This window comes from Danio rerio, chromosome 17, assembly GCF_049306965.1.
Source record: "Danio rerio strain Tuebingen ecotype United States chromosome 17, GRCz12tu, whole genome shotgun sequence".
Lineage (NCBI taxonomy): Eukaryota > Metazoa > Chordata > Actinopteri > Cypriniformes > Danionidae > Danio > Danio rerio.
Genome location: NC_133192.1, coordinates 8682964 through 8697558, shown reverse-complemented (window position 1 = coordinate 8697558; position 14595 = coordinate 8682964). Strand labels below are relative to the sequence as shown.

Sequence of the window (14595 nt, the reverse complement as noted above, 5' to 3'; positions counted from 1 at the left end):
GGCGGTTTATTACGTTGTGGCGACCCCTAAGCTGGATAAGTTGGCTGTTTATTACAATACGTTGTGGCGACCCCTGATTAATAAAGGGACTAAGCTAAAGAAAAATTTAAATATGTAGAAAGTATAGTTCCTTGAATGTAAAATAAAGTTAGTTTTCGGAGTCTTGCTTTAAAAAAAAAAAAAGTTTTAACTTTTCATTTTCTATATGTAGAAATTACATTTTTTTATAACCCTAGTAATACATAATATAAGCTTTAAGAAACTACTGTATATGGAAGTCAATGAATTGTAAATGGTGTAAAATGAAAAAAGAACAGATAGAAAATAAAAAATTTTTAAAAAACTATTTATTTTATTTTATATATGTACTAACTGGAAAATATAGTCCCTTGAATATAAAATAAAATTAGGCCTTGAAAACCTGCTTTTAAAATTTAAAATAGATTAAGTATTTTAAATTACGTAATTATACATAATATATAATAATAATGAAATTATTAAGGTAAAATGATAACTTTTCATTTTCTATATGTAGAAATTACATTTATTTTATAACCTTAATATAACATGATATAAGCTTTATGATGCTATATGGAAGAGTTAATGAATTGGAAATGGCTTGTGTATTAAAAATTTACCAAATTTAGTAGTTTTGTGTACAATTCTGCTTTGTGCACATTTGTAATAACATTATTTGTTTAATTTCTGCTTAATAGTAATAATAATAATAATAATAATATTGCATACAGTTGAAGTCAAAATTATTCGCCCACCTGTTTTTTATTTACAATTATTCCCCAAATAATGTTGAATAGAGCAAGGAATTTTTCTAAGTATTTCCTATAATATTTTTTCTTTCTTGAGAAAGTCTTATTTGTTTCATTTCGGCTAGAATAAAAGCAGTTTTTTTTTTTTTTTTACTATTTTAAGGTCAATATTATTAGCCCATTTAACCAATAATTTTTTTCGTTTGGCTACAAAACAAAACATCGTCATACAATAACTTGCCTAATTACCTCAACTTGCTTAATTAACCTAGTTACGCCTTTAAATGTCATTTTAAGCTATATAGAAGTGTCTTGAAAAATATCTAGTAAAATATTATGTGCTGTCATCATGGCAAAAATAAAATAAATCAGTTATGTCTGCCCCAATAACCTAAAGTTGTTAGTGAGTCGACACATAGCACCCATGTGCTCTTGGCGACCCGAGTTCGATTCCCGGCTCGAGGTCCTTTACCGATCTTTTCACTATCTCTGCTCCCCACACTTTCCTGTCTGTACATCTCCACTGTCCTATCAATAAAGGTGAGAACCCCTAGAAAATTATACTAAAATAAATAAATAAATCAGTTATTAGAAATGTTTTAAAATGTTTTAAATGTTTCACTTTTATGTTTAGAAATGTGTTGAACAAAATCTTCTCTCTGTTAAATATAAATTGGGGAAAAATGTATACAGGGGGTCTGATAATTCAGGAGGGCTAATAACTCTGACTTCAACTGTATTTTTTTTAAATGCTATACATGTTAATACAAAATAATTATCTGTAGGGGAAAGAAATATACATACAGTTCGTGCAGTGACAGGCTTCTTCTTCTTCTCTTTGTAGTTCTTCCCCAGTTTGAAGGATCCCGCTAAGCCTCGTCCTTTGATCTGCTCCACAATGTTCTCGCTAATGAGCTTGGTCAGGATTTTCTTGATGTGGTTGCGGTTCTTCAGGGTGTCGTACTTGTACATGGTCCGCAGATAAGCAAAAATTGCATTAATCGATGCTCCTTTTCCAACCTTCATTTCCTTAATAGCAGTTAACAGCATCTCACGAACAGCTGAAGAGAGAGGGAGTGCATTCAATAGCTTCCTTATTATGTATTCACTATTTATTCGTGCTAAAAGATGCGTTTTTATCGTGGCTGTAAAATATATTGTTTGAGTTCAGATTATTAAAGTAGACATATTATGCAAAAATGACTCTTATAAGGGGTTTAAACACAGTTGTGTGGTAGCAGTGTGTGAATATAACCAGCTTCTAATGGTAAAAAATGCAAGTTTAATATTTATAATCACACTTGATAAAAACAGTCTGCAGAAACACTTTGATTGACATTCTGTCTTTGTACGTGTACCCCTTTGTAATGATAATCTCTTCCTCATATGCATAAGATGATAGTCTTTTAAATCTGCCACTATGTTGACACAGGCATTTGTAGCTCCACCCTCTTTTGAAAAAAAAACACCATCTCATTTGAATGTAAAGCAACAGTCACCGAAATGGCACAATTAGGATCAAAGCCTTAAAGAGGCAGATTCAAAGAGCATACATTCATTTTTTCATGGTGGGGCGCCACGCCAAAATTCATCCCGCCACAGCTACATTACAAGTTCTCACTCAAAACATAATATTTTTAATAGCGGGTAATAATTGCACTAAAACGTATTAAAGGGTAGTGAATTATAACAGCACAAACTTTTCTGTAATCGTAGTAGTGCTGTGCATCATTTGTTTAGACCTTTAAGGCTGGCTGGCTGGCTGGCTGGCTGGCTGGCTGGCTGACTGGCTAACTGACAGACAGGTGTGTGATGCGAGAGGCCAGCAAACACGACGTATACCTGTTTCATTTTACTTTAGGATGCATTAATACCTCTTTGTAGGTATTGAAGACATTTATAAATATTCCTAGCAAATCTAATAAATGCTGGAGACATATTCGTTACATAAATGCATTAAATCGCACTTCAGCAGCGTTTATTTGAGACTGCACAAGATCTGCACGCTCTTGAAGCGGCTTATATTTGAGGGGATGTGCAAGAAGTTTTAAGCACGAGCAGAGGAAATCTGCACACAAGCAAAGAGATCTGAAAGCTTGTGGGCTATTACATAAATGCGATTTCGACTTCTAATACGGTGCTCACGACATTTGTCATTTGAAATAACGCCACAGGTAGTTGGTAGATCTGTGTAAAAAAAAAAAAAGGGAAGAATTATAAAACATTTTCTGTGAGGTATTTGGAGCTGAAACTTCACACTCTACACACTCTAGGGACATCAGAGACTTATTTTACATCTTGTAAAAAGCTGCATAATATGTCCACTTTAAAGCATAACCTAATCTAATAGGTTCTAATAGTGTGAAATAATTTAATTTAAATGTGTTTTAAGCCCTGTAACTGTAAGTTTTCAAGCAAATTTAAACTAATTGGGCACAAGAAGTAATAAAGTTTGACACTTTAACAAATATTAATTGTGTTTAATTATTTATACAACAGAGTATGCAGTGTTATTTTACATTGATGACTGCATTTCTGAAGCTCAATGCTGTTACACTCCACTAAACACCATAAAGCGTTGTTTATTTAATTTTTATCCTTGTATTGTTTTCATCTGTGCTTTATTATTATTATTATTTTTTATAATTTTGTACAATTTATGAATTTATATAAAAATATTTACATGAATTTGAATCGTTCAAACCACTTCAGCAGATGGTCTAGGACGAACACCAGTTGAAACCAGACAAATCTAAAAATATCTGATTGTAAAAACTACATAAGTCAATTTTAAGCAACGTAAATGTAAAATAAAAGTCTGTAAAAGGTTTTCATTTTAATGTACTTGTAAGGCCCGTGACTAAGATTTCAAGCTAATTTAAACTATTTGGGCATATGAAGTGATAAAGCGTGCCACTTTATCAAAGATTAATTGTGTTTAATTATTTATACAATTAATAATTTTGTAAATTTTATGCAGATGCACTCTCAAAATGCAGTCCCAAAACTTATGAAATCATCCCAAAATCATATTATGAATTCTTTCCAACTACACTATAAAAATGTCCTTATTTTGTTATTTGCAAGTCTTTTCTGCTTATTTACGGTTGTGAATTGCATTATGGGATGTTGATCTTTGTTGACTGATGTTGACTTTTGATGCTAAAAATTCAACTCTACAGTTTAACAAAGTGACTTTTGTTGACATTTTAGTAGTTTTAAATAATATAATGTATAAAAAAATTATATAGAGAGAAATAAGTCTGTAAAATAACAGAAAATGTTCTGGCATTTTTTACAAGGTTTTTGTAGATTAACATACACTATAAAATGTTTATAAAAGTCACTTTTTTTGATCTTTAAAAGTTGTTGGAAGAAAGATCAAGATTCCATAATGCAATTCAAAGGCAGAAAAAAAAAATGAATTACAAAATACGAAAAAACTGAATTTACGATTTTTTTTTTTACTGTGTAGAGTTACTCAAGTCATCTGGTGAAGTTATATTCACATGGTAATATACATTATATAGCAGAAAAACAAAATATCACAACGTCAGTTTTTTCTAATATCATGCAGCCCTAGTTTTAACATTTACTCATTTAGCTGACTGATGCTTTTTCCAACTAATGACAAATAATCTTAAAAATATAGCATTAATGTTCTCCAATTCAATTAGTATCTATTAAAGACATGCCAATAACCTTAAAATGGAGAGGAACCAATCAGGACTTTGATATAGAAGCCGGTTCTGTCTGGTCAAATAATGTTTGGTAGATTTAACCATTTTTACCTGGATATATGATCTTCTCTTTGGGTCTCGGCTCATGCTTTATGATTCTTTGTCTCTCTAATGGTGGAGGAGGAACAAAGTAATTCACAGACCGACCCTGCGGAGAACAGAGACACAAGAGTAAAACTGTATTTAGAGTACGAGTAAAAGGTGCAATTTCTAGAAAGTTTAAAACAGTAAATTATTGTCTCAAATATATTTTTGTAAACATTTTTAGCGCGAAATATGTCAGAAAATTACATTGAGTGAAAAGATAAAATCTATCATGCATGTCATTTGAATTCTGACCCCCACATGAAAATAATAATAATAAAGGCAAATAATATTAAACTGTAATTAAATAAACAACAAATAATAATAATAATAATAATAATGACATAAAATACAAAATTATATTACGTCTCTAGCCTTTAATCAGTAAGTATGGTTATGCTTTACACTATAGGTTATATTTGTTGTTTTCATTAGTTTAGGGATAGTTCACTCAAAACAAAAAATTCTGTCATCATTTATAGTATTATCTACAGTTCAAGTAAATAGTTACAGGGTTTCAGCTTTCTTCAAAGTATCTTCTTTTGTGTTCAACATAATAAAGAAGCATATAAAGGTTTGTAACCACTTGAAGGTGAGTAAATAGTGAGTTACTTTAAATTTCTGGGTGAACAATCCCTTTAACATGAACAAACAAAGAAAATCACGTCTAAAGCTTTTTAATTTAAAATATTTATTAATACTTAAATTACAATGAATTAATTAAAAACTATATAAAAACATCAGTTACATACATAATAAATGAGCAGGCATGAAAATGCTAAATTGCATTTTTTATTATTAACAAATGCAGAGCTTTGACTATTTTTATTATTATTTGCAAATAATAAACACAAAAAATTATAAAAACTAAATAACCAAGATGTGTATATATATAAAAAAATGGGAAAAAAGGGCCTCTCAAATAATGAAAAAACAAAAATGTACAGAGGGACTTAATTTAGATTGGATAGTTTTTTCATTTTTAATGGGTTATATGCACAGCAAGTGTTTTAAAGCCTGTTAACTTCTGGTAAACAGTAAATTTCAGTCATTTTAATTCTTATAAAGTTCATAAGGTAATTTAATGAAAGTTTAATCAGTTAAATTGACTTTTTTAGACTTTAATAATCAGTAAAATATACATTCATTAAGTTGTACAAGCGTAAAATAAGATTAAAAACCATTAAATAGCATGCGTCACCAGGGGAGCACTGAAGCTCACATTAAAAATACTGTGGTAAAATAAAAGTCCACATTTTAAAGACATGGCACAGAAAATTTTTATTTAATGCAGTGTTTTTTTGTCCGGTCTGAGACCCACTTTATATTTTGTCTGTCTTATCAGGCAGTGAAGATCACAGATTTTTAAAGAAAGCAGATCTTAAATGCTTAAGCTACTAAAAATCAAAAGTTCCTGTTCATTACAATATGCCTCAAATAAAATGAAACATATTTCTAAAAATAATAATTGTACAGGCAGTCGTAAACATACCACAGGTAAAGTGAGGACCCCGTGCTCCAGGTTTTGCCGAGTGTTACACAGAATCAGAGCCAGTACTTCCACAGTTTTCCCAAGTCCCATCTCATCAGCAAGGATCCCGCCGGGCCAGTCCACTCCAGCCAGAGGAAACTCTCGAATCAGGCTGTGATCGAGGCCAAGACAATTAGGGACTGATTACACCTGGTCACTTTATGCATTGTTTTCTGATTGGATAGCAGTCTGATTGTGAAAAGAACAGGTGTGAAAGCCCTATCTGAGATATGAATTTGATCGCTTAAACCACTTCAGGTCTAGGACGAACTCCAGTTGAAACTGGACAAATCTAAAAGCATCTGACTGTTGAAAATATATTTGTTAATTTTAAGCATCCCAAAATGTAAATAAAAAACAAACATGTGAGAGTGTGTTATAGACTACTCAGCTTATTCTTAGACCTTTTTGGAATCTGTTTGGCTCGAAACTTCCAGTTTCATTCACTTTTATTGATATTTAGACGTTAAAAACAGCTCGTTTTGCTGCTTTGACCGTTTTCTGTCGTTTATTTTTAATAATCATTTCTCCCATAGGCGACTAAAGTTTTAAAATAATCACAGAAATATGGCACAGTCAGATATAAGATTGCTAATATGAAACAGCAACACCACAGATGATATGTTTTTTTGCTTTAATTATATTTTTTCCATTTCTTTCTATTTTTGACCAGTCATTAAATGGTAAATTCATTTCAAATGGCAGCTTTTATCAACAGACACACATCACGCATAAGTGTAGCGTATCTCCGTGAATGATGAGGAAAAAATAACAGAAATATATAGTGTTTTGATCATTTAGAAAGGCAGAGTGTTTTGTTCTGGCAGAGTAGCTTCTATAAGTTAATGTAAAGCATTTACAGTTTTCAATAATGTCTTGCACGTAACTGTATGACAAAAACAGATGTTTTAGCCTACACTGACAGTAATTGCAGAGTTTGTTTTGTGCGAAAAACAAATGAAGCACAAAGCCTCCTATAGCCTACATAAAACCATGTGTATGCCGAGTAAGATAAAGTGGAAGTCAAAATAATTAGTCCTCCAGTGAAGTTTTCTTTATCAAATTTTTCCCAAGTGATGTTTAACAGAGCAAGGAAATTTTCACAGTATTTCCTATATTTTTTCTTTTAAGAGAAAATCTTAATTCTGTTTGTTTGGCTTAATTTTTTAATTGTTTTTTGACATTTTTAAAAGCAATTTTTAGGGTTCGTATTATTATCCCATTTTAGAAATTATTTTATTTGATTGTCTACAGAACAAACCACTGTTATCTAATAACTTTCCTAATTATCCATAACATATTAACCTGGTTAAAGTCTTTAAATTGCACTTTAAGTTGAATACTAGTATCTTAAATAGTATTTAAATAGTATGCACTATAACTTTTTTTAAATTTACTTAAATAGAAAAAAAAGTATGCACCTTCACCATGGCAAAGACAAAAAATTGTAGAAATTAAGTTTTTTAAATGATTATGTTTTAACGTGTGTTGAAAAAACTACAACACTTGAACTGTTTTTAAAAGAATTAACATTTCACATTAGGACTAATAATTTTGACTTCCACTGTAAATAGCTTATGTTTATGTAAAAAATAACATTTTATAAAAATGTGGTGCATCTGATGCTTAACCTAGTTCATTGGTCTCAGACTGGATTCCTGGAGGGCCGCAGCTCTGCACAGGTTTGCTCTAACCCCAATCAAACACAGCTGATCCTACTAATCAAGGGCTGTTTGTCAATATGCGTTCTTCAGCGATCTTCCATCCTCCTGTTCTCTTGTAACATCATCAACTGCCAAAGTTCAGTTCCAATACTCAAGACTGCAAGAACGAAGGACACGTGAAAGCTCCCGGATGTGTTCTTGACATCGAGGATGCATGGATGCAGACTTCAGTACCAAACTCGCTCTGGTAGTCCCAGAAGTCTTTGCGACTTGAGGTGGAAAGCGCAGCATTTTATATAGGTTTATTATTAAAAGTTCAGAGATGGAACTTATTTGCCTCTTACATTTATAAATATATAAGTTTATATTCACCCAAATGAAATGGTGAATATAAACATCACTATGAAAATCTTAATAAAGGCATGAACACATTAAGGGTGTTTACTTGCTGAAAATCTTATTAAAATCTTTTTATTTGTATTGTGCAATGTATATTTGTAAAGTCTTTATGCATAGTATATATTGTGAAAAGGGGAAAAGCAATAAATCATTGTATGAATGCTGTAATGTTTAAATAATTTTTGCTTAAAGATGCGTGAGGGTCATGTGACCATCAGGAAAAACACAGCATCTCATTCCTCACAAGACATGTGCAGATTCTGTGTGGGCCTACATATGACCTAGTTAAATTTGCATATAGCACATGACCTAATGATCAGATTTATATCCATTTAGCAGAGACACATTTATGTGGGCAAATGTAAATGGAACCATTTTCACAAATCAGAAAGCTATGCATTGCACACTGTAAAAAATATCCATAAATTGGCAGTTTTCTATATTTTGTGATTCATGTTTTTATTTTTGCTTTTGTTTAATTATGCTTTTGAATTGCATTATGGGACTTTGATCTTTCTTTGACAACTTTTAAAGTTTAAAAGTGGAAAAAAGGTGACTTTTATGAACATTTTTAATAGTTTAAAGTGATATATTGTCTGGGTTGGTGTTGTATATTACACTTCAAAACTTTGCAATAAACTGCCAGCACATTTTCTGTTATTTTACAGACTTGTTTCTCTATAGAATTTTTTATACATTATTTAAAACTACTAAAGTGTCAGTAAAAGTCACTTTGTTAAACTGTAGAGTTGAATTTTCAACATCAAAAGTCGACAGAACAGAGTGCAACATCCCATAATGCAATTCACAACCATAAACAGAAAACACTTGTGAATCACAGAATACAGAAACTGTTAATTAACAGAGATTTTTTACAGTGTAATAAGAAAAAAAACGCATTAAGTGACCAGATGTAAGAAAATGATGTTTGTATTTTATTAATAGGGCTGCACAATATTGGAAACAAATGACATTGCAATATTTAATTTTTTCGCGATATTGAGTGTTATTTCACCAGGGGCCTCATGTATTAAAGCTGCGTACACGCAAAAACATTGCGTACGCCAGATTTCACGCTCATGTTTGGATTTACTAACAATGAAATGAACGTGAGAATGTGCGTTGGTCCACGACAACTTCATGTATGGCGCACATGTATTTCTTTTGTGTGTTTGTTTTATTTCCTTTGGCGACTCTTAGAGGCAATTGTGTTAAATTGCACACTACAAAAGTATCTACGAGCCGTGCAATGGCAGCTTTATGGGACGGGATCATCCGCATGTCTAGCAGGTATATAAGGTTTCCATAACATGCAGTTGAACAGCCAAAAATTAAAGCGCAATTTTCAGCAATTGCCAGTTTTCCCAATGTAATCGGAGCGATCGACTGCATGCACATTGCTCTAAAGGTGCCATCTGAAGACGAATTTGCATATGTGAATTGGAAACATTTCCATTCAATAAATGTGCAAATAATATGTGATGCTCAAATGCGTTTAACATAATACACACACTTATTAATGATTCCTACTTGTCTTCCTTGTGATGAAGAGTAGGCAAATACTGATATGTAGAGGCGGAAAGAAGAATGAATTCATCAGACTGGATTCGAACCGGGTTCATGCTTGATCGTGTCAAAACATGTTGCCATGCGCTTTACGAGCTACGCCACTCACGCTGCTATTTTCCGCTCTCTTTAGTTATGTTGCCTCTGTCAATCAAGCAGTGATGGGCGGGAATCTGTCAACTAGCATATTAAAAACAGGGTTTGCTATTTGCACTTAGTCTAAATAGACACTACCAAATTTTACACCTTTACATCGGACCATTTCTTTTTTAAATCACTCACAGTGCAATGTTCAGACCCCACTGCGTTAACCACGTCAGCTAAACTCTCCCACTCTATTTTTTTTTCTTTTGTTATTAATTCCGGAGGACAAACTTGCAAATAACACTGTTTTTCTCTGGTCTACCTCCGAAAGGAGCACCTCTAATTCACATTCTGTTCAAAGTTTCTATTCCTGCTTGCTTATGCCATTGCTTTTTCATTTGGTTTTGCCAAAGTGAAGTCATTACCATTTTCATGGGGGAGAAGGCAGGGAGGGGTTTTGCGTTTTGTGCACGCGCACTCGGTTTCACGTTAATTTAGATGTACAAAGATAATATGCGTGGGATTCCACATACGCAGTTTTTAAACATCTGAATTTTTAACTGCGTACGCACTTTTACAGCTTTGTCCGTACACAATGCTTAAGTAGGAATTCAACGTAAGTCTTCGTACATGAGGCCCCAGATGACTAGAATAACTCTATTTGGAAAGAATTCATAATTTTACACTGATGATTATGTAAAGGACAGCATCTGCATAAAATATTACATTAATTCATTCACTTTCTTTTGGCTTAGTCTCTGACTATCAGGGATCGCCACAGCGGAATGAACCGCCTATGATAAACCAATCTGAAGTATCGATAAATACAGTATTGAGCAAGGATGCAAGTGAAATAAACCATGCTTTATGATTGTCTGGGAGCATAGCAATATTCAGGTACACAATCTGAATAATCAAATATAAAATAACACTGTATAGCTTTCATCGAATAAATACATAATCACAATTAATCTTTTTTAAAATCACAATCATTATAATATTTTGAGCCAAACCTTTCAGTAACTTTATGATTAAACTTTGCAATGACTTCACAAGGTTACAGTGTTTTCGATAAAATCTCTAACTATAATCTCGATTCGACATTGCTCTCTGCTACCGTCAGGCAGACGGTTCAGCAGCATCCGATCACGCAAAATTTCTTCCCTCAAACTATCAGGCTGATGAACACTTAACACACCTCACACAGACTCTTCCATACCCTCACTGCAGACCATCAATATGTAGCATGCACTGCACTTTAACCAATCCATACTTGAAACAATACTGCCTACAACTATGTGGACACATTTACATTGTCCTGTTTTTTTGGAAGTACGCTGTTGTATTTTGCACTGTCTGTATTTTGCACTGTCATTTTATTTGCACTGTCTGTATGTTGCACTGTCGTTGTATTTGCATTTGTATTAATCTGTATTTTGTATGGTCTGGAGCCAGCACCTAAACTTTTCACTCATCATAGCACACGTGCTGCTGATGAAGTGACAATAAAAGTGATTTAATTTGATTTGAGATCCTAAAATGTGTTTATTGCGGATAAACAGATTGCAATATCAGTGCTGAAACTATATATTGTGCAGCCCTAATTATTAAATTGTTGTTTGATGCACATCTGTTTCAACTAGTTTAACTACATTCTCCTTAAAATAAAAAAATAGAGTCCTACCATCCAGTGTAGGGATTGTAAAAGAGTTTTTTCCCGCAAATCGTGACCATTTCCCTCCAAAGAAAATGCAACCTTTGCTCTGCACATGGAATACAAACATTGTAGATCAGCACTGAACTCTTTCCATACAGCAAAAGTATAAAGATAAAGATAAAGATTTGATCTGGACCTGGAGAGCTGCTGCTTTTGTATTTCTCCCTCCTTAGCATCCAGTTGACGGCCTGACTCTGGTAGGGTCTCAGGATGGGGATGAGAGCCGGGTGCTGGACGTGGAAGCTCTGCTCGGCTGCTTCGGTCTGGTGGAGGTGTCTGACGTGATCGTACAGCTCCTCCACGTTCTGACGCTCCAGATCAGTGTCACACGCCTCCTCTTCATTCTCCATCACCTCTGAAATTGAGCAGACCATCAGAAATCACAAGTCAATCGTGCTAGATGATCATTTGAAGTTGAGGATGATGCACTGAATTTGAATCAAATGTTGCATAAGTTTATAAAAAAGAATCATACATTTTAGTATTCTGCTTTGGTCTTAGCAACTGTGGAGAAAATATTAATTGTTACTAAACCCATGATTCTTATGAAATATTGTGTTTCTAACTCAAGATGTGGTTCCAGGTTCTTAACATGACATATTTCAGGATACCCCCGGGATCCTCCAAATGAAATTCAAGACCTTTTTAATATCATTTCAAATGAAATTCAATGCCAACTTCGAACCCATTCCGACAGAAGTATAAGGAGAAAATGTAAAAATGTAAAATCTGTATAAATTTTGAACCCTAGAAAATAATTATGTACAATGACTACTTGAAATGAATAAAACATTTGGTCCCACTTTATATTAAGTGTCATTAACTACTATGTACTTACATCAAAAAATAAAATACAATGTACTTACTGTGTTTATAATGTATGTGAGAACAATTGTGGTGCTTTTGAGTTGGGATAGAGGTTGGGTTATGGGCAGGTTTGGTGGTATGGGTAGGTTTAAGGGTAGGTTAAGGTGTAAGGGATGGTCAACAATGTATTTACAAATGTAATTACAAAAGTTAATTACAGATGTAATTACATACATGTATTTAATCAAGCATAAGTACACAGTAATTCCTATGTAAGTACATATTAGTTGAGGCCATTTAATATAAAGTGGGACCAAACATTTTATTAAGATGTCAGTTATATTTAATACATACGCAACAGGCTTTTAAGACCCCGCGGATACGCTGTATATGATGTATTTTATGTAATTTCTTTTTCTTGTGTTCAATGTAACCTTGAAGAACTGATATAAGCAGGAGAAAGCCCTCCATCCTTGCCACACTCAGCAGTGAACTGTGTTTCTGTATGACTGTCTGACTCTCTTGCAAGAGAATAAAATCATCTTTAAATATAATTGGACATGTTTGTCTCTTACTCAGTGATGAATTTTCCAAATTGCCACAACAGCAACATAATTATTGCAAACAAACAGTGCAAAGTTACATCATTTGTATGTTTTTGATGCTTTAGACAACAGACCCTTATCAAAAATGATCTATATATCTTCTAGCATACATAATCAAATAACTGATGAAAAATGTGTCTAAAATATTATTTGAAAATGTATATGAAATTAAAGACCTACATTGTGTGAAATAATGCTATTTTCTAATATTTTAGATATTATTAATGAGAAACTTGTTTAATAATAATTCTAATGTTTGAAGTTAATAGTACTATAATGTTTATATTTACAGTTGCAATCAGAATTATTCAACCCCCTTTGAATTTTAAAAAAAAAATAGATTTCCCAAATGATGTTTAACAGAGCAAGGAAATTTTCACAGTATGTCTGATAATTTTTTTTCTTCTGGAGAAAGTCTTATTTGTTTTATTTCAGCAAGAATAAAAGCAGTTTTTAATAAAAAAAATAACATTTTAAGGTCAAAATTATTAGCCCCTTCGATAGTCTACAGAACAAACCATCGTTAAACAATAACTTGCCTAATTACCCTAACCTGCCTAGTTAAACTAATTAACCTAGTTAAGCATTTAAATGTCACATTACGCTGTCTAAAGGTGTCTTGAAAAATATCTAGTCAAATATTATTTAATGTCATCATGACAAAGATAAAATAAATCAGTTATTAAAAAATGAGTTATTAAAACTATTATGTTGAGAAATGTGTTGAAAATCTTCTCTTCATTAAACAGAAATTGGGGAAAAAAACAGGGGGGCTAATAATTCAGGGGGTTGAATAATTCTGATTGCAACTGTACTTAATCTTGAAATATGCTTGAGTATACTTTAAAATATATTTAAAATATATTTTAAGGTATACTTTTACTTAAAATATTATTTGCTTTAATTTCTTTGTTATTATTAATTTGTTCATTTAAATCTTTAATTCTTGATTAAACTTTTTTGTTTTTCTCTAAAAAAAATCCTTTATAAATATATAAGGCAAAATATGATTTGCTTTAATTTCTTTGTTATTATTCATTTGTTCATTTAAATCTTTACTTATTGATTAAACTTTGTTTTTCTTGAAGCAAATGTTTTACTTTATTTTTGCTTCAAGAAAAAAAATGTTTTACTTTATAAACGTAAGGCAAAATATGATTTGCTTTAATTTCCTTATTATTATTAATTTGTTCATTAAAATCTTTAATTTTTGATTTAACATTTTTATTTGTTTTTCTCCAAGCATTTTTTACTTCCTAAGCATACAAGACAAAATTTGGTTTGCTTTACTTTTAGTTATTATTAATTTGTTCATTTAAATCTTTAATTATTGATTTAACTTACATTTATTATTAAAGTAAAAATCTGCTTCGAGAAAAAAAAAGTTAAATTAAATCAATAATTAGACATTTAAATCAGCAAATTAACAATAACAAAACAATCAAAGAAAATCATATTTTGATTAAGTCAATAAACATATTACAGTACTATTAATATTTTTTAGATTTCTCCAAGCATTTTATTAATCCAAGAGCAGCTCCTCCTCCAGATACAAGTGTATTACTGTAATTGTGTTCATTGATTGTTTTACAAAATAATTAATAATATTATTTTGATGTGACCACAACTAA

The 14595-nt window shown here is 31.9% G+C and overlaps 1 protein-coding gene across 2 annotated transcripts in view; it reads right to left on the bottom strand.

Annotated features, from left to right (window-relative positions):
* shprh (SNF2 histone linker PHD RING helicase) overlaps positions 1–14595 on the bottom strand; it is a 55938-nt gene that overhangs the window by 35639 nt on the left and 5704 nt on the right. For both annotated transcript variants that reach the window (XM_003200310.7, XM_009292830.5), the window contains exons 4-8: positions 11689–11907; positions 11520–11598; positions 6084–6234; positions 4559–4655; positions 1572–1828 (exon numbers count right to left, since the gene is read on the bottom strand). In XM_003200310.7, coding sequence (XP_003200358.1) covers positions 1572–1828; positions 4559–4655; positions 6084–6234; positions 11520–11598; positions 11689–11907 — 803 coding nt within the window. The remainder of the gene's footprint in view (positions 1–1571; positions 1829–4558; positions 4656–6083; positions 6235–11519; positions 11599–11688; positions 11908–14595) is intronic.